Below are 26,154 nucleotides of genomic sequence, written 5' to 3'. Positions count from 1 at the left end.
CAGTGATTCCCAAACCCAAATCTAGCTGATGCCAGATTCCGGTTTTGTGGTTGACTTTTATTGCAATCCATTTAATGTTATCAATTAGCTTAGTTTACGTCTAATATTAGCTTAGTTGCTGAACCACCAGACACTCCGGTACGCACTCCGGTATACACTCCGGTAAGCACTTCGGTATACACTCCGGTCTACGGCCTCTTCCCCGTACGGTTGTGACGAAGTGTGGCGCTGTTGTATTTGGTTTGGTTTCCTTCTTTGGGGCTTACTCCGGCTTGGTTTGGGTTTTCTTGTTTGGGTATATGCAAATGTTCACGCTTGTTGTTTAATTTGATTTGCTTTCTATGCTTTGTACGTCTACTGTTTTTTCTTTTGTTTGGTTTGGTTTTATATCATATATTTTTTTGTGTTGATTTTTACATATATTATTTAGAGCTAAAGCAACTGAAAGTCGAATCAAAATGAGGCTGAAATCAGAAATAGGTTGAAAATTTCGAACTGCTGCGGGCCTGATGTATCCTTGGGCCTCCCTTCGGCCTCCCATCTGCCTCTTGTCTTTGTCTAAATCCTTTTTTTGTGTTAAATATTGTCAGTAGTCTTCCCCTTGCTCCTCTGTGTTTCATATGCAATTTATTCCAGTTTTCCACTCTCCTTTATCCACCCTCCTCTCTCCATACACCCCAATTCTCCAGTGATGTCTCTGGGATGTCATGGCTCTGGTGCTGCTTTAAAATCAATTTCGTATCGTAATCTAAATTTAAATTAAAATCTCATTTTTGGGGCAGGTATCCTCCTGCTCCTCCTTCCTGTTCTTTGCTGTTCCTTCTTCTTGTTCGCACAAAAAAAGCAATTCTTACGCCGTAAATTAAAATTATATTTATATCGCCTGCGCCTGCTCCACTCCGGGGCTCGTTCATGTGTCAGAGTCGGACCTGCGGCGGGGATCGGGAGAGTTATTTGAATGGAATATTAACTAGGTCCCCAAAGGACTCCTCCTCCTCCTCCTCCTCCTCCTCCTCCACTTACCAGTTGAAGTAGGTCTGGGGGCCGTGGCAGTTGCGCTCGGTGCCGCACCACTTGGACTGCTGTAGCGCCGGGCACGGGCGGCCGCCCCGCTTGCCGTGCTTGATGACCTTCCGATAGCGATGCATCTCCCCAATGCCACAGCTCTTGCTGCAGGCCGTCCACTCCGACCAGTGGCTGACGCGGCAGTCGCGACGCCTCTGCGACTGGGAGCGACGACGGGATAGATTTCCCCTGGCCACGGACGGGGCCTGGGACTCTGTTTGTGGCTGTGGCTGTGACCGTGACTGTGGTGCGGATACGGATGCGGAGGATGCCGTCAGGTTGGTGGTGTTGATATTTGTGGCATCCGTGGCACGCCGATAGCTGCTGGCGATGCTCTGCAAGATGGCGTGCTTATCGTTCTTGGGCACAACGCTGCCCAACTGCGGTGGCTGTTGGCTATTGTTGCCGCCGCTGTAGCTGCAAGAGCAGAAGGGGAGAGGAGAGAATGGATTTGAGATTAATTAAACGCAATTTGGAGTACGTCTATTATTTCCCCGAAAATTCCTACTTGATGGAATTCGAGTAACGATATTAATTGGCTGCCTGCCTGCCTGCCTGCCTGCCTGATATTCAATTTCTCAAGAATGTGCCTCAGAGGTTCGACATCCATTAGCCAGCACACATCAAGCACACATCAAGGTGCTCTTGCCGTGTGCTCACGTCTGTTATTTCTACAGCACATCGACTGTGGAAAATTTCAATTTAAATTTGCCTTTTGCCAGCCATCGTGCAGGCACAGAACCAGAGAACCAGAGCCAGGACAGACACAGTCCCCAACCCACAGAACCTTCAACGTTTGGCTCTGTGGCGCTGCCTGGCTTCCTTCCTTCCTTCCTGCGTTGCTTCCTGGGCAACTTCCGTGTTTTGTTTCCTGCAGTTTTTCGTTTATTTGCATACACAGGCCGCGCGTATGCCTCCTCGTATGCCACGTGCAAAATCGCGCAAATAATAATAAAAAATCAAAAGGCAGAGGCACAGGCACAGGCAGAGGCGGAGGCACAGGCACAGGCAGACACACAACATTTGGGAAACGGCGAAGCCTGATGGCAAGTAAATTGGCAAAAATATTGAAAAACCAACGGAGGAGAGGCCTGCCGAGAGGGGAGAGGGCCTGGGAAAACGCCATGGGCCCGACGAAAATAATGAAGAAAATTCCCAAATTGAAATAACATGCAATCCCCCCACTGCACACCTCCACCCCCACCCCTTGGCTATACAGGAGTTTCTCTGCAGGAGTTCTCCTGGGATTCTCTCGGGCCTGGTTCCTGGGAACGTGGCAAGTTATTAGCGACAATTTGCTTCGATCATGTGCATGGCAATTACCGTTAGACGAGCACATCAAAACGTCTTAAGCAAATGTTATTTCACGAGCAATTTGCATTTCCATGACGCCCCCAACAGCCCCGGGTCCCCCCCCCCCCCCCCGGGACACAGTTTTCTGACTCAGAGGGCACTCGGACATGTGACAGGGAAATTGCTTTCCCAAATTGAAAGTCTATTGTTTTTTGTAGGTATTTTTGTTGAGTGATTTAAATCGATTACGAAGGGGACTCCCTCCGAGCGAAAGAAGACAAAGAATACCATTCAATTTGGCTGGATTTGATGGATAATATTGGGTGGACTTTGTACCAATTAAATGCCAGAACATTCGCAATGTTTCACCCATTTCCGGGTTCAAATTTCAGCATTGTTTTTTGTTTTTATTACATTAATTTTCGAATTTAAAAACACATAAGATAGGATCTATATATATGTATATATAGTAAGAAGAGATATTGTAGGGGGGAACACTCGGAGGCTCGGGCACATTTGGCACTGTCCACTTTCCACTTTCCACTTTGCACTTTTTCCTTTCGCAATCAGAGAATCGTGCAGCATACCACCTCCCCGGTGGGTTGGGCATAGACCGCTGGCTGGGCGCCCACCACGACGGTCTGTCGGGGCGGTGGCATGTACACGGGCGGCGGTGGCGCTCCGATGATCACAGCAGGTGGCGGCGGTGCTCCGATGACCACCGGCGGGGGACAGAATCCAATGCCCACTCCGATGGGTGGCGGACGCGGCGGTCCGCCGATGTTGATGCCCACATTCACTCCGCCACCGCCGCGGGGTGGACCCGGGCCAAAGCCGGGTCCGGGTCCGGGTCGTGGGGGTCCGTAGCCGCCATAGCCTCGTCCTGGTGGAGGCATTTCGATTGACTGCCGATTGCTGACTGGCGCACTGACCGCTGGCCACTGCGGAGGTGTCGGATGGCCGACAGTTGCCTTCTCGAGTGTGGGGGGCCCTTATCTCCGGAAGCCTCGAGTGTCCGCCGCTAATTAACTATCAATTACAAACTGCCCTACCTACTCCTCCCCCGCCCCTGCCCTCACATTAACGGTGATTTTTTGTTTGGTTTAATGTTTCAGCCAATGTTTCGGCTGATAAGATACGGAGATATCGTATCCGATAGCCGATAGCAGAACTTCTGTGTGGTTTCTATAAGACTTTGGATATGTCTTGGTCTTGGTCTTGGTTTTGATATCTTTTGGTGGCTGGCTGGCTGACTGATTCGGGGCCTTGTAGGGGGAAGTCCCGGCTGCGCGCCTCCTCCGCCCCCAATCAGGCAATGACGCAACGACAGGGGCAGCATCTCCTCTTCTTTTCAGCCTCGCCCTCGTCCACGGCATCCCTCTGCTCACTCTGTGCGACCTTGGGTGGCGGCGTGGGGGGTGAGATCTGCTCCTCCTTCAGCACCGCATTCACCGAGTACCGCTTGCCCAACTTGTCGCTGCTCTCCTCGGCCACAACGCCGACCAGCACGAGGTCCTGGGATGCAGGCTGCACGGGAGTCAGTCTCTCTTCGGTCTCGACCAAAATCAGTTCCGTTTGGCCAGACTCCATGATGATCTCCGTCTCTGTTTCAACCACTTCCAGGGCTGGCTGCTGCTGCGAGTCCAGGACGAGATCCGTGAGCACAAATCCATTGTTCAGTGGTGGCTGGGGTGTGGGTGTGGGTGTGGGTGTCACCTCCACAGACTCAATGATCACTTCCGTTTGTGGGAGATTCGGGGGCGGCACCATCCCCGTCTTCACTCTGAGCTGCGCAGGAGGACTGGCGGGTGGTGTGGGCGTGGGTGTGGCTTCCAGGGACTCCACAATCAGCTCCGTTTCCGCCAAACTTGCGCGCGGAATGAATCTAGCCTGAAACGGAAATTCCCTGATGGGACTGTCCGGCGGAGAGGGCGTTGGCGTGACCTCTAGGCTCTCCACAATCAGCTCTGTTTCGACCACACTTGCTCGGGGCATAAACCCCGGCTCTACCACAGGTGGACTCGGTGGCGGTGTGGGCTCTGGAGAGGATTCAAATGACTCAAAAACCAGCTGCTCTTGGACCAGACTCTCCCTTGGAGTGAGTCCCATTTGTAATGATGGTTGAAAGGGCGGTTGAGCGGGTCTCTCCACACTCTCCACAGTCTCCACAATAGTTGCCGTTTCCACTATTGCAGATTGGGGCCTATTGAAACCCATTTGAACAGGTTGGGCTGGGGGACTGGGCGGTGGCGTTGGCGTGGGCGTTACCTCCAGGGATTCCACAATCAACTCCGTTTCCACTAGACTTGATCGTGGCATGAACCCTGTCTGCAATGAAACTCCAACGGGAGGACTCGGTGGTCGCGTTGGCGTGGCCGTTACGTCCAGGGACTCGAAAATTAGCTCCTCTTGAAGGTTGGGACTGGCAGGTGGTGTGACGACCTCCAGACCCTCCACAATGGTCTCCACACGCTCCCTCCACGCTTTGGGAATGAAGCCCGGTCGAAGCTGGGGTGCTGGGATCTGTGCTGGGGGACTGTGTGGTTCTTCCACACTCTCTGAAGTGATCTCCGTTTCCACGAGATCTTCGCTGGAAGAAGAAAGCCCGTACGGATCGAGGGGGGGACTTGGCGGCGGCGAGGGAATCGGCGAGACGTCCACAGTCTCCACAAACAGCTCTTTATTCCAAAGACTTGCCCTTGGAGTATATCCCATTTGAATTGGCGGATCCGCGGGTGCTCCGACCTCGAACGTCTCCACAAGGGTTTTCACAAAGCCCTCCGGTGGAATGGAATCCCTTTGGGGAGCCTCCACGCTCTCTGACTCCACAATCAGCTCCGTTTGCTGCTGGCTTTCCCGGGGAATGAAGATGAAACCTCTTTGCACCGCAGGCTCTGTCGCCTGTGACTCCACAATCAGCTCCGTTTGCACCACCTCTTCGATGGGGGAGAGCAGAGGCGACTGAGCGGCTGGTGGGAAACCCGTTGTCTGCACTTGCAGCTGTGGTGGCGCCCCAGTAGGTGGCGCATATGCCAGGGACTCCTCCTGCACGACCCCTGCGGGGGGGTTGGAGACGGGTGACCATTCCACAGCTGCAAATTCCTCTGTGGTTGTGGGCGAAGCTTGATCCGTCTTTAGGAGTCCAGAGGGACTCCAGTAGGGCTGCGGCTCCCACACCACATCCTCGGCGAGATCCTCTGTGGGCGTGAGGAATGGTGGCGAGGACTGTGGCAGGGGCGGTGGTGGTGCTGCCCCCGAACTCTTCTTGTGCTTGTGCCTTTCCTGCTGTGGTTCCTCCTCCAGGACAACCACCTCCTCCACCACTTCGACATTCTCCTCCTGGCGATGGTGGTGATGATGATGATGATGCTGATGGTGGTGTCGTTGCTTCGGGACCAGCGATCCCTCGGTCGTTGTGATGTCGATGGTCTCTTCGACCGTTCTGTTCGAGGAGGAGATCTCGATCGTCTCCTCCACTCTCGTCTCTTGGGTCGTTGTCGTTCTCGTCATATTCGTGTCTCGTTATCGCTGTGGTCTGTTGGTCGACTGAAACGCGGAACACTTGGCCCCGGCCCATTTATAGTCGGCTGTTTATGTCATAGGAAATGTATTTTCGGGCCTTAAGTCCTTAAAACAGATAAGATAGTCACTCTATCTAACTAATGAGGCAGACTTTTGTCTTCGATCCGGTCTGTTGCTGCTGCTGTTCAGTCGCTGTAAAAGTGTGTCTTGTGTCTTAGAATTGTTTCAATTTGATGGCCATTTCAGTGACTTACTGGGCGGTGGCTGCTTCCTCTTTTGCTGCTGCTGCTGCTGCTTTCTCTGGTTATTGACAGATGCACCGGCAATTACCGTGAAAGTGGCTGGCGCTATCCCAGGCATGTTGCTGCCAGTTAACTCTTTGCTCGATTGCCGGGCCATTCCCTAACTTTTATAGGCCGCCAGCGAGAACATACACAGCAAACACTCGATAAGATAGTGATTACCGAGTATGCCTGGCATTTCTGGCAGGCTTATCTGGGGAGACCCAGTCTTTGTTTTTGGTGTCCCCGTCACTGTCTCTGTGCCAAAAACTAAAGGAAAAGCGAGCTAGTCAACGCCCACTCGGGAGCTGGCACTCGAACACGTCCCAGGGGATGGTCATTAAATATGCAGGTTACCAGTGCCAATGGTGCCAAAATCCACTCCAACAGCCAGTGCCAGCTCCCAGCCCAACGAAAGTGGCACGAAAACAGACAGCGAGGGGAAGAGAGGGGGATGCGGATGGAGCTGGAGCCTGGAACTGTTAGCAGGGATTAGTTGTAGTTTTTCTTTGGCTAGAGTTGAACTTCGGGATGCTGGGGGCTGGGGGTTGGGGGCAGCATTACCCCAGGTACGTGCCACTCGGCCACACTCTGGCCCCGCCCAAGTGGTGTAATGTGCCAGAAGAAAGAGCTCTGTTTTCTTTTCACCCACTCGCTTGTTTTTCCTTCCTTTCTTCCTTCGTCGCAGTTTTCTATCCCCTCGCTGCGCCGCCTGGGGCGCGGCACGTTGCCTTAAATGTGTCTCCATGTGTCGGCGGATGGGTGTTGAAAGTAGTCTCGGGTTCTTGAGTTTGGGGGAAAGCACTTTGCGCATATGTTAAATAGCGCCAGTTGTAGCTCCCTCCCCCTCGCCCCCTCGCCCTCCTGCACTCCCTGCACTCCCTGCACTCTGGCCGAGATTACGTATACGCTGTGTGGCATTTAAATTGTATGCTTGGCCCAGAAAACCCGCCCGTAAAGTGGGTTAAGGAAAACTTGCAAATGTCTTAAAAGAAAATGCTGTTCGCTTAAGAAGGTTGCCCCGCTTTCACGGCCCCAACTTTAAGTGATTCAGGCGCTATCTCAGCATTTATGACACTTTTTAATTGATAGCCAATCGATGACGTCAAGTTCTATAAATATCTGCGCTACTAACAATAGACAGGAGATATGATTAAGGTCAATACCTGGGAGCTTCGAGGGTGAACGAGAATATCTGTTGAGGTGGGATTCAGATTTGAGCATAAGAAGATTTTCTCCATTCATTCACTGAATCATCTATAGACCCCCCCTTGACATTTCCAGTTCGCTGGGCATTTGTTTGGTTTAATCCTGCATTTGTTCTACTTACATGGGATTCATTTTGGCCAACAGCTGCGACCGGATGCGCTGCCTCTCGTCGTTGAATGGCTGAAACGGTTGTTGTTGCTGCTGCAACTGTTGCTGCTGTTGCTGTGGCTGCTGCTGCTGCTGCTCCGTCTGGCGCTCTCGCTCGATGCTGGCCGAAAGCTCGTTGTTCATCTCCACGTGGCTGTGCTCGGCATCGAGGTGGGTCTGGGTCTGGACCGTCTCATATTTGCGATCGTCCTCGGCAATGTTGAACACCTCGCTAAGCTCGTATTCCTTCAGCTGCAAACAGAGGACAAAAGGGGCCAAATGTTAGTGTTCCACATGTGCAGCATATTAATTTACGGGGGATTATGTGCCCGGCATCAGGAATGCGGCCTCCATGAGGGGGCGGGACTACAGGTGCTCTTAACGCCCTGCTAATTTCAATTTGTGGCAAGTATTGACACGGCCACAGGGGAAAATGGGCCACGGCTCGGATCGGAAGTGGGTGCTGGGGACAGCAGACAAGATAAGGTTCGACTGGGAAATACTTGGCCCCCAAAACAGAAGGCCTATCGTATCGTGTGTAGAGCGATAGCACCACAATCATGAGGAAAAGGGAATTTCAGCTTTTTGTTTATCAGATTTAAGCCTAATTATTAATGTAAAAATATACTAACTTTTATGATAAACAAAAGAATGAAAGAATTTAGAAAAGCCGTCAAGTATCCCTCAGAGAAATAATCGTGGTAGTCCCACAGAATTCTGTCTATGAAAGAGTAGGGATAGATATTTCATGAAAGAAGTTGAGAGATATCTTACAGAATTCTCTCGGAACAGGGTAATCCTTAAGGATCCAAAATGCTTAGCTATTTCTGCGGAAACACGGCGGTGTTCGAGGGGCAGAACACTCTCCTACAGGGCCCCCTGTCTATAGTGCATCCCGAGCAGAGCATGCCCGACACCTGTCTAGGGTACGAGTCACACACACACACACACACACACTCAAACACACACACAGAGAAACTTTTCTTTGGCGCGCTGTCGCGCATTTTAATTTATTTGTTTGGGGTCGCCGCGCCGTCATTTTCTATACGGAATGTACGGAGAATACGCATTGTTACGGCTGTCCTTTCTGCTTTGTGCTTATCTTGGTTTACCTTTTGCTACCTTCAGTTCGCCACAACAACAACAACGAGGAGAGCATAGAATGCAGAAACAAAACAAGTGAGAAGCCGAGAGTCGACATTCGGACTGCGGGATACCCTGCATGTCTATATTTTGTATGTGGGATAGGGACCATCAGTCCGAGATATATGGCTTTAAAGCCTAAAAGATGATTGGCCTTGCTGCCAATGTAATAATGGATCTGATTTATAGGGAGGCTCTCTGATATACCCCTTCGTGTGGCTGTTATACCCCTGTTCTGTACAACTACAGGGTATACAAAGAAAAAATAACAGAAAAGCCGCGTGTTGCTTTTCTGCCAGCAAAATACACACACACACAATAATCCAACACATACTCATACAAAAGGAGACAGACAGACAGTAAGAGAGAGGAAGGGGGAGCTGGAGAGGGAGAGGGGGAGAGGGAGAGTAGAAAAACTGTGAAATTCCTTGTGGATTACCCAAGAGACAGCGAAATGGAAACGAAACCCTCAGCATTCCTGGCTGCCGAGATTACGTGCCTTTCGGCATTCACTAAATGACACACAAATATTCCAGCAATTTAGTTGCGGCATTTAAATTTAAGAATTTAATGCCGAAACGGCCACTAGCCCCAGCAGGCAGACCAAATCAACACATAATTACATCCCAGCCAAGGACTGAGCCCCGGACATGTCCTGGCCATAAAATGACGCATATGTGTATAACTTTCCATTTCGTTGGCCGTAAACCAAAGTTCAGACAGAGGTGGAAGGCTACTGACACTCAGCACTTTGGGCCATATGCGAACTAGGACTGCCCTGTTGGTAAAAACAGTTGTGGCTCGGAAGACATGTAGGCACAAGTGAATCCTTTTAGATGGATCTCTCTCACATATCTAGCATTCAAGTAGTGGGAAAACCCCATCACAGCCCACCCCCCACCCCTCTCGAATGGAAATAGAAGCTTTCACACGCCCACTCTCGAAAAGCCTAGCAAAATAAAACTAAAATTAGTAGTGTCAAAAGGGCGTTACAATAATACGAGCTTCATCCCCAACCACCCGCACACCCACACCCCCACTCCCCCCCATTCCACTCAACAAAAGCAACAAATAAAGAATAATGACCGCACGTACAGTGGAGGCTCTTTGCAGCCACGCCCACATTGACGTTCCCGTAGCAATTCCCCCCCCCCCCCCCCCACCAACCGCCCCCATTGAAATAAACTATGCAAACGTAGTCGAAACATCTGGCAGGAGCTGGAGGCGGGGCACATTTTACGGCCTTTCACACACACACACACACACACACACACACACACACACTCATAAAAGCCATTTTGATGAGCGACCCAGACCCGGAGCAGGGCTCTGTATCGTATGTAGCTGTAAGTGCGCCACTTTCTGAATGTCTTGGATGTCCAGCAATATAATTACAATGGTCGAATTCCTCGCAATTCCTGCTCCACCAGCCTCTTGCCACCAGCCTCATGCCTGTGTGTGCCGCTTTTACTGCCTGTGCCTGAGGGTCCTTTGTTGCATTGTAACCCCACGAATGGCTCGCAGGCGGGCCTAATGGATTGGCATTTATTAGGGAGTGCAGAAGAATGTTTATCGCAGCACTTGAAAAAACAATGGCCGTCCCACGCTCCCAACTGCCCCCAAAAGAGATAGTTTCTAGTGGCCCAAGCTAGTGTGAGAAATACAGATAAATCTGTCTCAAATAAGTAACTCCGGAATACCATTGCCGATCCTTGTCCAAGCATTAGCCATGGCTGATGTACCACAGCAGCCCCCTCTTAGTCGAGAAAGTGGTGGATACCTTTGCCGAGGAGCGTATACTTAATATTCCCTGTGAAGACTTCAGGTTCCTGCCCCCGCGGCATCTAACACCGCCAGCAGAATCCAGGCAAGCTGACGCCATGGGAAAATCTGGAGATGTACAAAAAGATTACCCTGGACTTCTCAGTGCTGGCCATCAATCGATGAAGTACCTTCAGAGAACATTGATACTCCGCCTATGGTTGCAGATCGCCAAGGAGGTCGTTCCACCCGACCCTCGACCTTGGTGCGATTTTTTTCATTGCCTTTTGTCTCGCTTTCAGGCATTGACTGGCAGAAGGCGAGTGATCAACACTCGATACTTTATTGCATCAAACATCAAACACAAATTTGGTTTTACAAAATCTGCAGACAGTTAAATTTGAAGAAATTTTTGTATATTCAAAATTAAGAATTTACACATTTATCGTTGACGAAAACCGCGGTCCATGTTGTCCCTGTGTTGCCCCCGACCTGGGTCGCGGCGACGGTCCAAAGGGAAATCTTGTCGTTCTTCTGGCGGTGCTGTGTTCGCCGATCAGTGAGAGGCAGGGAGTACTCCAGTGGCCCTCATCCAGAAGTTTGGAAGAACTTCCATCGGCACTCGGACTTCCATGCCCGTCTTGAACATACAATAATCGCTGCCGATCATGAGCTTCGAGGGCCTCCAGAATTCCAGAATTGAGTGTTTACTGCCAGGACTAGAAGCGGACTGATACGTACGATTTTGAGAAAGATTGGCAACGTTTTCCGAGAGGGTTTTCGCCTCCCCAACGTATGCTATACTCAACGATAACTGTGTGAAGAGTGACTCTCAAACTGTTTCGATTTTATCATATCGAAATAAGAGGCGTACAAATCACACACTTCCCGCCACGAATTCCCGGAATGCCACGCAATTACATCCTCTACAATTCCCATGCAAATGGTGGCGTAATTATAAGGTAATTAACATTATTTTGGCTCTTGGTTTTTTTTTTTCCCTGTTGCTGCTCATTTGGTTTTCATGCGAGGGTTTTCTCGGGTTTCCCAGCTGCGGACTGAACTGAAGTGATTTATAAAGCGCATTAACACGCAGCCCTTGGCATACGAGTACAGCGAATCCACACACGCACACAGACACACGCACAGCCATTAAATATGCCGCCATGGCGGATGGTGTGCCTGTGTGTGTGTGTGTGCCTGTGTGTGTGGTAGATGTTGTTGACGCCATTGTAATGCTAATGGCTCATTAGCACTTTGATTTTTTTTGTTCCTTTCTTGTTTTCGATTTCCCTTGTTGTTTTTTTGGAAAAAGTCATTAGGGGTAGCGGCATTTTGACTGCTAATTTGCTGTTAATTAACTTGTTTAACCTTTTTTACAGCCACGCAAATGGCACTTCGACTGGGACTCGGACTGGCTCTCATCGTGCACTCACCTTGATGAACTGAAACGTGGCAATGGGCGGCAGTCGCTTGCTCTTCGGATAATAGAAACTGCCCGCCGGATGGCCCGGATAGCGGGAGGTAATCCTGTAAATGACACCCTGTGGCGCTGTCGGCCAGTTGGGCGCCGTAAAGGTGAACCCATTGTCGGTGCCCGCATCAAGAGGATCCAGTTCAACGGTCACCGTGTCTATCCAGGAGCCGCCCACACAGAGCTGGAATGGAAAAACAGAGAGAGAATATGCCATAAATTAGTAGACCTTCTCATGGAGGGGCATCGACAGTCGAAACTGCGGGTCATCTGATCTGATTCTGATTTCTTTTTTGGTGGTCTCACCTCAAACGAATCGACGCCTATGAACCAGTCCGGCGAGGGCACAATGCGCGTCATTAGCGACACCAGGCTGTGATTGCTGTCGACAAACACCTTCGCCTCGCTCCGTCCGGCCCCCAACTGAATCGCCGGTAGGCTGAACTCGTCGAATACGCTGCGCTCGCTGGCGTCTCCCGATGTTGGGGGACCTGTGGCCATGGCCGTGGCTGCTGCGGCTGCGGCTACGGCTGCGGCTGTGGATCCACCTGGCTGGGATTTGCCTGTCTGCGATTGAAGCTGCATTTGCTGCTGCTGCTGCTCGCCGGCATTACTGTCCAGGAGGTCCGACCTGCCCGTCTCGGCGAATTGTTTGACAGCCCCCGTCGCCGGCTGGCCGATGTGGTAGAGCGCATAGTTGGCATTGTGTGTGCGACCTGTGGATGGGCGAAAATTGGGGGGTCGAGGCATTAAATTTAAATGAACTTTTAAGAGCAAACAAAAGGAAACGCTAAAAACTTGTATATATACGAGGATATTTGAGTTCATGGAGTGGTGGTAGACTGTCGTTAGTTTCATTATCTTCTGCCTCCCTTCCCTTCTTTTTATGTCTCTATATAGCTCTCTATGTTCTATGCTGATGCTTTTGCGCTCCAATTCGCTTTGGGCCTCAAAGTCATTTCGGTTTTTGCCCTCACAGCCATCCATCCTTGCCACAGTGGCACACGGCTTCGTTGCAGCGCTGCCTTTGATGTTGCGGCTGCGGTTTTTTGTTTGCATGCTCTCTTTTTGGGGGCGCCGCGTCGCCTCTTATTTGTCTTCAATTAACATTGCAACATGCCACTTGTGCCACTTTTTCCTTCGGCTGTCGCCGCTTCTTCGTCTCCTTTCGCTGCCTATCCGCCCCTTGCCCTGGCCCTTCCCCTTGTCTTGTTTCTTTTGCCATTGCATTCTGTTTTCTGATTTCTGAGATATTTCCTTTGCGCATTTCTCTCGCTTTTCGCTTATTTATTAGTTTTTTTTCTCCCTCTTTGTTTTACTTTTTGCGTTGGCCTTAAATTTACAATTTCTTGTGGGCGACAGCGGGAGACTTTTTTGACAAAAAGTCCGTGACACCGAGAAAGCCGTGAACGCGGGGATGGAGGCTCCTAATGAATGATGAAAAATACAAAGCACATTTTTTCTCTTTCAACTTTTTGCCGCTGGCATTCAGGGAAGTATGTTTTTGTTTTTGTTGTTGTGTTTATTTTGTGCTGTAAACTATGTCAAATGAAATATTATTTATACTTTGGCATACTTTTTCCCCACTGCTCCCGCCCCCAGCCCCCCTCCCCCTGCTCTACCTGTGCCCCGGCACTTTGTGTAATTGACATGTTCTCTGTGGCAAGTACTCTTGGGGCAGGGAACCAGCCAGCCAGCCTTCCAATCAGCTGCAATGGATGGGGCCCAAAAAAAGTTGGGGCCACCAGCAATTGGCTTCTAAGAGGATTTCCAAAGTTTTGGTGCTTCGCGTGGGTGGCAAGAGTTTTCTAATCAATTTATGAAATTCGTTGCACGGAAGTTTCTCCGGGAAACAGATTATGGGTGTCCTCAGAAATCATCCTGCGAGAAGGATATATGTACATGTTTATACAGTTAATCTTCCAGTTGGAAATGCATTTCAGGGTAAACTTTCACTTTCGTGGCACACACACATCGATAAAATGAAATTATGGAGGCTCTGGAGAGCTTCTGTTCAATCAATTACCGAATGGCCACAAAATAGGCATAATAAATTCGCAATTAAATGCTTAAATTGTGCAAATGGCTGCCGCGGCGGTCAGCCATTACCGTGTGGTGGCTGCTTAAATGGCCGCCGGCCGCAGATCTCCACGGAACGGGTGAGGGGGAGGGGGAGTTTCAGGGGTAGGCAGAGATCCCGCGTGTCGCGTCCCTTCATTCATTTCATTTAATTTTTCTGCGTGCTTTTCGAGGTCAACCTTTTTGATGTGGGTGGCTGGGGGGGTCGCCGGGGGTGTAATTAATGCTTAATTATGCACATTAAAGGCCAAAGGCAGCCATGCTGCCGTAATGTGAATGCAGGACACGTATGGGCCATAAATTTTCCTTAGCATTCGAATGAAAAGACATTGCGTATACGCCCCAGAGGCTGTCCACTCCTGCACTCTTTCGCTGTATGTGTGTGTGTGGGTTCCAAAGCATGATTGAAAATCGTGAAAAAAACACACCTTAAACATCTACGAAATGTATCTAAAAAGTGCAATCTGGCACCTGGCCAACTGCTGCTGCCATGACTCATAGAGCAGCCCCCACGATGCCGTATTGCCTTTTAATTGCCAATAAAATATGCTCACAGATAGAGAGAGAGATAGAGCGTGCATTCAGGTATTAATAAATGTATAAATTCATCCAATATGACACACATTTCACAGAATTTATGTGAGGCACAGCTGACACAGTTTCCCCTCCACCCCTCCTTCCCCCCACCACGACATCGAGTGGTGTGTTGTCAGGCTTTTCCTGTGCGAAAAACGAGTAAAAATTTCCCATTCTCTCTTGTGTGTTCCTGCTTGTTGGGCGATTGTTTTCGCCTTTGGGTTGGCTGCTCAATTTCCTGCAATTTCAGCGATTTCCACGAACAAATTTAATTATAGGCCATAAATTTGATTTTAATAGCCGCACGGTATTACGCGGCACCAAAAAAAATACAACAAAATAAAAGATGGAACACTCGCGTGCGAGTATTTGTGTGTGTGTGTATATTGTGTATCCGCTTAAAACCGTATACGAAAGCCAAAGCGAAGCCCAGGAACAAGGATTAACACACGCCAGTCTGGTGGGGGGGGGGGGGGGGGGGGGGGGGGGGGGGGGGGGGGGGGGGGGGGGGGAGGGGAGGGGGTTCTGTCAGCACCTGTGCACCTGTCCATGTGTGTGTGCGGGGGGCTACTGTTAAATCCCAGATCGGAAAACTTACGCAGGCAAAGGCGAAATTCATCAAAGTTTAATTTGCCCCCAAGACGGCCATCGAAAATGATGGAATTTTGCCAGAATATTATATTATTCATGTTGAAACGAGTATTAGTCACTCCATCAGTGCTTTGATGAATTTTCCATTTCATTATCGAGAGAGATAGAGAGAGAGATGGCCAGTTAAATTGATTAATATTGTGCATCTCTTGTCTGGCGATGCAACTCCACAGTCCACACTTTTTCCATTCTGCATATCCGCTAATTAAAAATGCATTTCCCCCCCCTAACAGTCCGTCCGTCCGTCCGTTGTTTGCCTTTCGCCTCACGCAAGCCCCAATTAATTATGTATGTCAGATTTAATTGGCTTGTCAGTCGGGGAAAATAAATAGAAAATCAGAAATGCCCACACAGACACGCGTCTAAATACATTACAAAATCAAAAAAAAAGGAGACCAGAAATAAAGGAAAGAGATGGCGAGAGAGAGAGGGAGGGGAGCACCTGGCGTGGGTGTATCATATGTACATATTTGAATATCATTTCGTGATAGATAAATATTTGCATTCCAACTAATTTCAGTCCACAGGGCGTATGCATTATAGATACAGATATATCTTAGTTTTAAAGCACGAAATTTGGGGGCAAGGAGCGGCTGTGGCACACCAAATCTTTGACATTGTCATATGGCAAGAGATGTGTCTTAGGGCACACACACACACACACCCACAAGGCAGACGACTACATTACGCATACGCCACATATGCCGAATGAATATTTCATTCGCTTAAAGTTGGAGAAATGAGAGAATGCGAATGCGACTGCGACTGCGACTGCGACTGCCTGTTAATAGTAATTTCTGTCACATTTACCAGTGGGGCTACCACAGCTCCTGATAAAATGTCAGCGTGTGATGTGGCGGCAGCTTCCATCGAAGGAGCTGCAGCAGTGGGCGCCTGAGTAGAATTAACAGTGAGTACGTGGCTGCATCCTCTCCTGCTTCCTGCTCCCCCACAGAGGATACGTGCACCGCACCGCAACCCTCCCAAAAGCAGAAATCCCTGCCCTCTCTGTCTTTTGATAAGTCTAATGGTTTTGAAGGATTTTTCGTGTTTGCCGGGATCCTTAAGGCGGCTCCTACGGCTCCTCCTTATCGGTGCTAATTAATGCAGCGTGCAGCTATGTATATGTCGGGATTAGGCGGGGGACAGAAAGCCATCAGCCGGCCAATTATGTAGGCAAACAAACAGGACTTGTCACATCTCCTCCAAGCCGTCCTCTGGCTCTTCGACGCCTTCGGAACGGGCTGTTTGTGTGTGTGTGTGTGAGGCTCAAGGGGATTACAAACGAAATTGACCAAAAACATAACAAGCTAACAAGGAGATGCCGTCGTCCGGGCAACAGCAGCAACAACAGTCCATAAACTCCAGTGACAAATGAGGGTTGCTTAGCCCAGTTAGCCTTAGTCCTGGCCACTCCGATGGTCTGCTATTCATTTGTCTGGCTCCATCTGTCATTTGTCTGGCACCACATGTCCTTTATGACTTATGCCTCTCCGAAGACAATGTCTATGCCAATTATTTGGAATGTCTTCGGTCTGCCAGGTGCAGGCATCTCTGGGCTCTGCTCTAATCAATGGCATGGCTCCTGCTAATTTGTAGTACATTTCTTACTGTTCCTTAAGCCCAGTGTACGATGTGTATCCATCCTAATTAACAGCAGGAGAATTCGCTTCTTTATATCTAGAATATCATTACAGGACTGCCCTTACCGCTGGATGGCAGATCTCTGCTTAGCTTTGGGGCATTCCAAAGTCATGTTGGGATCCCCTTAAAAACCGCTCTGGAGGAGCCCTTTTCGGGCCATTGTGTGTGCTCCCTTTTGGGCTTACGGATGACTAAATTCATTATAATGGCTTATTGTGGCATGAAAAGTGTGTCAGTCACTGAGGAGTGCAATGGCACACAGGATGTCAGTGCGGGACAAGGACGGCGATGAGCCCAACGATTGTGAACTGTGGAATGCATTGTCGTTTGTTGTCAGTGCACTAAGCAAACACAAAAGGCAGACATTACCCTCAGCAGAGCACACAAGGACATGCTCCAATGACACACACATACACAAAAATTGATGAGCATCGCATGAGGAGCGCCTTTTGTTATATTCCCCCCCTTAACTTGCCACAATTTTTGATTGATTTCTTGCGGCAAGTCAGCGACACGACACGACACACAGCCTTCACTGTCACATTTCACGAGTCACTCATGCCTCATGCCTCATGCCGCATGCCCCACGCTGACACAGTTCCTTCGGCCTGCTCGTAAAGCGACTGAGGGAAAAGAAGAGTAAGCCTCATAAAAACAAACACTGAAATGTGGCACACACACACACACAGATACAGATCCAGAGACACTTTTGAGTGGTAATTTTTGCTGTTGCTGTGACAACGTCAACATATTTGTTGCATTAAAATAATTGAAGAGAATCACAAAACAAATAAAAACGGCCAGGGGGAGAAACCTGGGCAAACAAGGACGAAGCCATATCTTTTTTCATTTGGATAATGCTGTTGGCAGGTGTGATGCGAGCCGAAAGGGAACACTCAGTAGATAAAGATACAAAGGAATATCCTCCTTGATGTCTATGGCATTATGGGCATGCCCACCCACATACACAATGGAACCCCAATTAGCCTTTCGATAAATTGGAAATTAATTATCCCTGTGGAACGGGCCAGCAGGAGAACAACAATGGGAGAACGTGGAAAACCTACCGCCAGACCGAATCAATAAGTCAAATGCCAAGCTTTGCCATTAAATATGCAATTAGAATGCTGGATGGACGGGCAGGGGCAGGGGCAGGGGCAGGGGCATGGGCATGGGAATGGGAAGCTGTGGCACGCTTAGTGCTGGGCTGGCTGGGCAAAGTTAAATTAGCATTTTGTTTAATTAATAAATGCCACTAGTAGTATTACGCTCACGTATCCCCTATCCTGTATCCTGTATCCTGTATCCTGTATCCCGTATCGACACAATCTGTGTATTGTTTTAGCTTAAAATGCAATTCCAATTAAAGTGCAAAGTTCAACAAAATACTCGTGAATTATGCACTGCCACAACCCTCTCCCTCCCCTCCTGTGTGCGTTTGGATTTGGGTGTCCTCGCGGCCTGCGGGTGCATTGCCGCGCATAAATAAACACCAAAACGATTTGCAAATATAATGCACATGAAATCTGCAAAATGGCTACCGAATCTGGTTCATTTTCGCAGTGCGGAAGGATCAGCAACTCTGTCACAACAAAATGGCGTACGCACACACACGCACACACACAAGTGTAGGGCAAACAGTGACTACAAATTATATACAAAAAGGACACACTCTTTTTTGTAAAGGTAAACGCTGGTTACCTGCCTCAAAGGGTAAGGAGATGGCGATGGGAGTTTGAGTTCTGTTAGGGATGGAACAAGATCTGGGAAGATCGTTTGCTTGGAGAATCAATGAAGTCAATGAAGACCAGATCATCAGACCAATCACAGCTCCATTTATCGTTCATTCGCTTTGGATTTCCAACAATATTTTAAATGTGGAAATGTCATTGGGAAGTCCAATCAACAGCCATCCCTAAAGAGAAGACAACAGCTATGAAAACAGTGAAAACTACTGCTTGGGTGGTTGGGTGCTTGGGTGGTTGGGTGGTTGGGTTGGGTGTGGGGTAAGAAAACTGTTTGCTCTCTTTGTTTATTAGTGGAATTTTTAATCAAAGTTGCGAACAACATTTTACCTGAAGTTTTTGCGCTTTGCTCGCTGCTTTTCATCTGCTTTTCCGCCATACTTTTTTCTTGGGGCGAAAGGAGGAGCTTCCTCGTCTTTCTCCGCAGTGTTTATGTAATTCCTTTGGCAGTTTTGTTGGCTAAACTCTTGAAACTTTGCTGCCATGTAAACTGTCAGTACAAATACACACACACACACACACACACACAGAGAGAACACACGTACACACACACATGAGGAGATTGTGGAGCCGCTTATCTCATGAAAGCTCAAAAAGTTTTGTTTACACGTTACGCCCCAGAGACACAGAACCTCCCACTGCCTCCGCCCCACCCCCCTCTGTCCCTCTGCCCCTCTGTCCCTCTGTTCCTCTGTCTGGCCCCTGCTTTGACTTTTGGGAATATTTTCCATATTTTCTGTTATTCATGAAATATTTATTTTCGATGCAAGTATTTGTTGATTTTTTGATGGCATTTTAATTAAAGATTTCTTCGCACACAAAATGGCATTAAAATTGCAACCGATTCGTAGGGAATTGCCTGTGCATTCGTCCATCGTCCATCGTCCATCAGAGCAGCCAGCAGGCAATTCCCTGTACAGGTTGTACTCCTACTTGAGTAAATACCGTGCACCATACACTGAGAAAATTAAACTGACTGCCATTTTGTTTCATTTTCAAGCATTTCGAGGATGAATCTTTACCCAGGATTGGGATTGGGTTTGTTTGAAAAACTACCTCGAAATATCTGTGCTTTTTCTCCCAGTGTATGTTCATGTGAATACAATATATGTTGCAATATTTTATTGACTCCTTGGACTGCAGGGCCAACGGAATGCAGCCAAAAGGCATTCTAAAGAGCTGTTCAGGTGCTTGCGGATGGGGTACTCCCCTCCACGAAGGGAATACCCACTACTGGCAGCATTCACAGCCGAGTTGGGCTGGCAAATAGGAATAGTTGCCATACTTTTTCGCAACTATTTTCCAAGCCAAATGCCTGGCCAGAGGTCCTGACGGGACGCTCCATCAGTGTAAAGCAGGGTTGGGACAATAACAACAAAACTAGAAATAAATATACACATAAATACAAAGCGAGAGCCACACAGCACAACAGGGAAGCAGAGCAACAGCGTGGGGCAAGCGGCAAGCGGCAGGCGCCGCAAGCTGCAGAGCGTTCGACCGTTCGACCAGCGAAATTCAATTTCCAATAAACGTAAAAAGCCAAAACAGAAATACCATCAACAATATGGCAGGGAAAAACCATACAAAAAAGGAAAGGCAAATTACCCTTTGGTTCACTTGAAAGTCGAGTGCTGAATGCTCTAATATCAGAGAAAGAGTAGCTCTTCCAGTCGATCTACAGTCCCAAGACCCCAAAAACCATTTGATTTGTTTCTAAATGAATCGAAAATAAAGATGATAGCTGAAACATCGTTAAAGGAATGAAAAATTAAACAGAAATCATATACCAAAAGTGCAATTCCAGATGAGTTCTTTGGGTTCTAGAGGAATAGCCCTGGAATTGTTGTTTATATAAATATTACTTGTACAATCTGGAGCTTATTTGCTGCAGGCTATTGGGGAGGGCACACACCACCGACACACAAACACAATTTGGCAAATAAAGTCAGGCCTTAAACCACACTTCATCAGTCAGGCAGGCAGGCAGGAGGCAGGCAGGCAGGAAGGCAGGCAGGCAGGAGGCAGGCAGGCAGGAGGCAGGAAGGCATCCAGGCAGGCCACTAGGCCGGAGAAGGTTTATCTAAGCCTTCAGACACACAATGCATATGGCGATACCTCGCACACCTCTCCCACACACACACAAGTAGGTCACAATGCCCCAGAATCAGCCCCTTCCCAGCCCCAGCCCCTCTCTCTGTCTTTCATTTCTGCTTGATTTCGTTTTATTTTGTTTGCAGATTGTAGAATTATTTTTGTAACAACCTTAAAATGGAATCACGCCAACAGGCAAACGGCAGAGAAAACACACAGGAATTCTCTTTCACTGGAAAAACGAACAAAACTTGAGAAATCCGAAAGCAAACCAAAAGCAAATATTTTGCGGCAATTAATTTTAATTAATTTCATGTTTTTCCACAACAAAACCAGAAAAAGAAGCCATGATATTGATTTCGATATCAATTTTATTAAAATTATACCCTAAATAAACAGTTGCTTGCAACAAAGTGATGCAGGTATGCATATACGAGTAGATACACGTTTGCTCAGATATCAGAAAGTACTCCCTGAGCTATCACATTTATACAACTCCTCCTCCTCCACAACTCTGTCATCTTTCTACCTTTCTACTACATCTTTTTGTATGAACAATCCCCAAATATCCCATAAAAAATGTTAACACAATCAAGTATACTTTAATTGGATATATTCTTATGTCTGTGTTACGGGTTTTGTGACTGTGAAAGGTTTTTTAATCAGTAAGAACAGCAATTTGGTCAATTTATGAGTGTTAAGCCGTTGGCCATTGGGCCTTCGAATGAATAAAACAAAAAACATGCGAACTAATAACCCAGAACAAACAGACGAACGAATCCAACAGGATAATGAAAATGTGTATGTGAGCATGTCGCACTTGCGTGAATCGCAATCAAAGGAGGCACAAGTTGAATGAAATACACACCGACACTTGGAACGGGAGAATCGCGCCGGTACGTAATTGATAGTCCCAGAGAAAATGACAGACAAGGCCAGCCAGTACATCGGGCTATAACAATTGCTTCGTTTCTTCGTCTGGCATTCCAGTAAGAGCCAAATATTGAATATCCCGCTCATCCGAAATTGCTGATTGATGTAATGGAACAACGAATGTCCACATTGGTTCAAACATGAGTCAAATGGCTTGTGTTGCGAACCTCAAATTGAGGCACAACCAGAACCATTGAACGGTTTGCGCATTGCCACGGATCCAGATTGAAACCTGTTCATGAAGTCCATTTTTTCGTCCGTTAAATATGTCCAAAAAAGGCATATCATACGGCTGCAAGGACGCTTCAGAGGGTATCCCTCTGTTTCCTTCCAAAAGAGGAATTTATGGCAAGGATTGTTAATTTGGCTGTTTACTGTGGCTGGCTGGAGCAAAGGGACTCCTGGGGTAACTTCTTAAGTAACCGCAAACTGTGGACTTAGGCAGCCTTTAAACCGAAATGGAAAGCGACAACAAAGGGATATCCAGGGGCAGGGGCAGGGGCAGGACCATTAACCCCAACAAAAAGGGAAACGGGCTAAGGCTGAGGCTGAGGCTTGGGATATCGATGTCGTTTCCGGCTAATGTGTGTGGGCGGTGAGGGAGATTAAGGGAACGGGGGGCGGATGGGGACGGGAACGGGGACGGGGACACATCCGAATTGAAGCCTCACTTAGGCATCGCTTAGCGATAAAGGGGACATTTGCACAGCAGTGGGACTGGGCGGTGGGGGGTGGGGATTTTTCGGAATGGGGCCATTACTTTAAACCGTAAATTGCGGAAAACTTCAAGTCCCAAGAACAAAAGATAGTCCCCGGCCGTTGAAAACATATTCTCGCTCTCTAGCTCTCTCGATGTTTCTGGTGCAGTGGCAGTGAAAAATCGTTAACCTAATTTCCCAACAATCCCACTGATGAGGCCGGCTTCCTCCTCCTACTCCTCCTCCTCCTCCTCCTCCACCTCCTCCTCCCTCCTCCCAGGCGTTGTTTTCCCTCTCTTCTTGCCGCCTTCCATAAATTTCCTTTATCTTTATGACTTGTTTTGCTCTGCTCTGTGCTCCTCCTCCTCCTCCTCCTCCTCCTCCTCCTCCTCCTCCTTCTCTCTACTGTGTCGCCGCTTTTCTCAGTTCTTTTTATAAATTTTGTTGTTTTTGTTTCTGCCACTTTTGGGCTTTCTATGTGTTGTCGTCTGCCCCACTCGGGCAAGTGAGTGTTAAATAAAGCGTGTTAGGCAGATCCCTCCCCCCCCCACCCAAAAAAAGGGGCCCCCGAAATTAGCTTTTTGGGGTTTCACTTTTCCAACTTTCAGTTTTTGTCGGATTTTTGTTTAATTTTTATGGCTAGACATTTGAGCGGATTCATTGGGATTCAGATTTCGAAACAAAGGACTTTCTTTGGGGTCCCTGTTGATAGATAATGAAAGTTTCGACAACAGCAACTAACGGAGGCCCTGGCCATAGACTTTCATAGGCACTTTTCAGGCACTAAAAGACTGTGGAACAATAGCAGAATAAGTGGCACAAATCTCTGAAATGGTCACCCCACAGAATCCCAAAGTATGGAATGATAGAAGCCTCCACCTGCCGTACTTCCATCTTCCACTCTTCTTCCCTCAATCGACCGCGAGTCTGCCTCCCACGAAACTCTGGACAAGTGTTGCACGTGGCATACACGTATTTCCGAGTGCTTGGAACATGTAAAACTCATTTGGCCGAAAATGGGTTAATTGCATGAGCGGCTCCCCCCCTGACCGTTGCACGAATGCAGCGTTGGAGCTAATGGAAAATGCAATTATTCGATGGCTGGCAGGCCTGGAAAATCGCTCTTCAGCTGTTTATTATAATGCAAATTCAATATGATCTTTTCAGGGAGGAAATCCATTATGAATCTGTGGCAGAACACGCATTCATGGCGGATGAATGGCTATACGTTAACATAATGCACATAAGAGTGGCCTGAAGCTGAAGCTGAAGCTGGGACTGGGGTGGGGTGGGGGCTGAACGGGTTGGAATTGATTTTCCGAATGGGCGACTGGGGGAGAATAGCTCTTCAGCTGATTATCATAATTTACCGAAACAATAAGATCGATTCTCAGGGCAGGGTGTTTCCATTTTGTATCTGCATCCTGCAATCGTAATTGTAATTGAACTGTTTGTCTGTGTGTGTGTGTGTGTCTGTGTGTGGGGGGGGGAGGAGGGAAGGCCTGAACCAGCTGCTGTTCTGCTCGAAATTTAATTAGCTTTCGCTCTGGCACACGAATTCACGGCTAATTGACAGCCCGTGGGCCCTGGGCGAGAATCGCCGTAATCTTGGCCCGAAAAGTAATCAAATTTATGCCCAACAATTGGCAAGGCGCCAATAAAATGGGCACCCCACCCCCCCCCTCCCCCCCACACACCATGAATTGGAGGGGCGGGGCCTCCTCCAATAAACAAAGCCATAACAAAGTGGAGACGATGAAAGAAATGGTTCCGAGCAATATGCAAATGAATAAAACCCGTCAAAATGGCCAACAGCTGGCTGCCCCATCGCCCCATCGCCCATGCCCCATGCCCCATGCCACAGAACTTCACATCAACAAGATAGCACCGTTGAATGGTCATGAATACGGCGCAGGCCAGGGGAATTTTCTTTGAAGAAAATTTTCAATTAAATACGCAAGAAAAAAAAGGAGTCAAAGCCAAAGAAGAAAATTAGGAATTAATTAAGACAACAACGGGACTGGCAAAGGCAAAGGACCAAAGCGAAGCAGGGGAAGGAGAAGGAGCAGGAGCAGGGGAAGGAGCTGTGGTATAATTTCAAGCGGAAACCAGGCAAACACAAACACACAAAACACAGAACTAACCAACGCCTTGGGTGAGGACCAAAGATGGGGACAGGCCAGAAGCAGGAGGCAGGAGGCAGGAGGCAGGAGGCACTGGCAAAGGAGAATGGAAATTTATTTGTGCGTTGATTGCGCGCAAATGATGATCATTTAATTAAGCACGCAACGGCGAATCCGGAAACAGTAGCTGGACCTCAGAGACGGACTGGAGCCGGAGAGCCGGACTGGAGCTGGAAACGGAGAGTGGCGCTAGCCAGACCCAGACAGGACCCCGGCACAGCGGGCCAGCTCAATCTGTTTTGTATTTTGCATTCTAGCCCTGGCCAAAAGAATTTTATGGCCTACCGCCGCACCGTTTTCTTGGCCTCTTATTATTAAATTCTTTTTGCGGCCAGCGACGTGGAGACGGGAGAGCCTTCCACTTTGATTGGTTTACTTAATGGCCTGTTGTCATCGTCGGCTCTGAGATTTTGCCTGCCTTTTGCATTTTCCATACACTTTTCCGTTGGACTTTGATTTGAAATGTAAATTGTGCGGCTCCAGGACCCTAATCCACCGCATCCTTCAGAAGTTGTGCTCGGATTTTGTTGTGTTGTATTTATTTTTAATTAAAAACCATTTGGCGGTGCGAGTTTTGTTTAATTACCGAATTCTAATACGAAATGGTTGTGTTTCTGGGGGCTCTTTTTATTATTTTTTTATTAATTTCATGTGGACTTTGTTCTAATTATCTTTTAAATGAAAGCTATTTTCAGGAGCATTTAGTTGTTGGAAAAATATGAATATTTGGCACAGCTTTCCTTTGACAAATGTATTTCATGGAAAATAATAATTTAATTCAATTAAAAGTATTTCTCTAATTTAATAAACCCTTTTTGTTGCTTTTTTGATTTGCTTTGTCATATTTCGGCACATAAATGTTTCTCTTGATGAACATTTTGTAGGTTTTTCATTATTTTAAAGTGGTTTCTCCTTTGGCTTTCACATAAGCAAACATTTTCCATTTATCAAAAAAAGTAGTGAAAACTAAATGGGATTTCCCCGCCGGTAACTAGTTTTTCCTGGCACCATTTTCTCGGTGCTATCAACTAAATCGCGCTCCTGGGATTTTGCCAATACCGCATTTTGTAGTCATATATAACCAGAGGGGGAGGAGGGTAGGCCCCTCACCTCTCGCACACGTTCCACCCCGCCCACTCGCCGAAAAGTTCTGATCCATTTCCTAGACAACGCTGCGGCAATTTGTGGCGGATTGCACTCCCCAAAAGCAGGCACACAGATACACACACACACACAGTGGAACAACACAGTTATAGGAGAGACATTAATACGAAATGAAAATTGAAATTATGTCTATACACTCGACAAACTTTTATGGCAGCACAGGGAAAAACAGAGACAGAGACAGCAATAGAGGGGTGGGGGGGGGTTGTGGTGTTTGTCTGTCTGGCTCGACGCGCACAAACAGTTATTTCTGTATGCCCAGAGGGCGTGCACACATACACACACATACCACCCCACATATACACATATACACATATACACATATATATGTATATAATCAATGATAATCCGATGGCGTATTATAACCACATTAACAGTTAGGCACGTTCGATACGTAATTCGTTACGTTCCAATAGATTTTCATGCTCATTTCAGATAGCAACAGCAGCAGCAGCAGCCCCCAAAAATATACAATAATTGTGCACCACAGAGGGA

At 48.0% G+C, this 26,154-nt stretch overlaps 3 protein-coding genes across 3 annotated transcripts in view; all 3 read right to left on the bottom strand.

The window, feature by feature from the left end:
- Positions 1–36: 36 nt before the first annotated feature.
- LOC108160655 overlaps positions 37–26,154 on the bottom strand; it is a 40,794-nt gene continuing 14,676 nt past the window's right edge. The window contains exons 2-6 of the mRNA XM_017294791.2: positions 12,202–12,611; positions 11,858–12,079; positions 7,492–7,769; positions 1,024–1,482; positions 37–929 (exon numbers count right to left, since the gene is read on the bottom strand). Coding sequence (XP_017150280.1) covers positions 911–929; positions 1,024–1,482; positions 7,492–7,769; positions 11,858–12,079; positions 12,202–12,611 — 1,388 coding nt within the window. The 3' untranslated portion in view covers positions 37–910. The remainder of the gene's footprint in view (positions 930–1,023; positions 1,483–7,491; positions 7,770–11,857; positions 12,080–12,201; positions 12,612–26,154) is intronic.
- Positions 2,769–3,588, bottom strand: LOC108160656 (formin-like protein 5). Its single transcript, XM_017294793.2, has one exon. It carries the CDS (start codon positions 3,252–3,254, stop codon positions 2,925–2,927), a length of 330 nt encoding a protein of 109 aa, XP_017150282.1. The 5' UTR covers positions 3,255–3,588; the 3' UTR covers positions 2,769–2,924.
- Positions 3,645–6,253, bottom strand: LOC108160654 (proline-rich protein 36). Its single transcript, XM_017294790.2, has 2 exons — positions 6,135–6,253; positions 3,645–6,072 (listed from the first exon to the last, which is right to left on the bottom strand). The coding sequence occupies exon 2, from the start codon at positions 5,866–5,868 to the stop codon at positions 3,667–3,669; it is 2,202 nt and encodes a 733-aa protein (XP_017150279.1). The 5' UTR covers positions 5,869–6,072; positions 6,135–6,253; the 3' UTR covers positions 3,645–3,666.

The sequence above is a fragment of the Drosophila miranda genome, chromosome 3, assembly GCF_003369915.1.
Source record: "Drosophila miranda strain MSH22 chromosome 3, D.miranda_PacBio2.1, whole genome shotgun sequence".
Lineage (NCBI taxonomy): Eukaryota > Metazoa > Arthropoda > Insecta > Diptera > Drosophilidae > Drosophila > Drosophila miranda.
The sequence above is the reverse complement of the archived record's forward strand: the minus strand, read 5'-3'. Positions and strand labels throughout refer to the sequence as shown.

Coding starts and splice junctions, on each gene's coding strand:
- LOC108160656 (XM_017294793.2), bottom strand. CDS start 3,254: ATGCCTCCACCAGGACGAGGCTATGGCGGCTACGGACCCCCACGACCC.
- LOC108160654 (XM_017294790.2), bottom strand. CDS start 5,868: ATGACGAGAACGACAACGACCCAAGAGACGAGAGTGGAGGAGACGATC.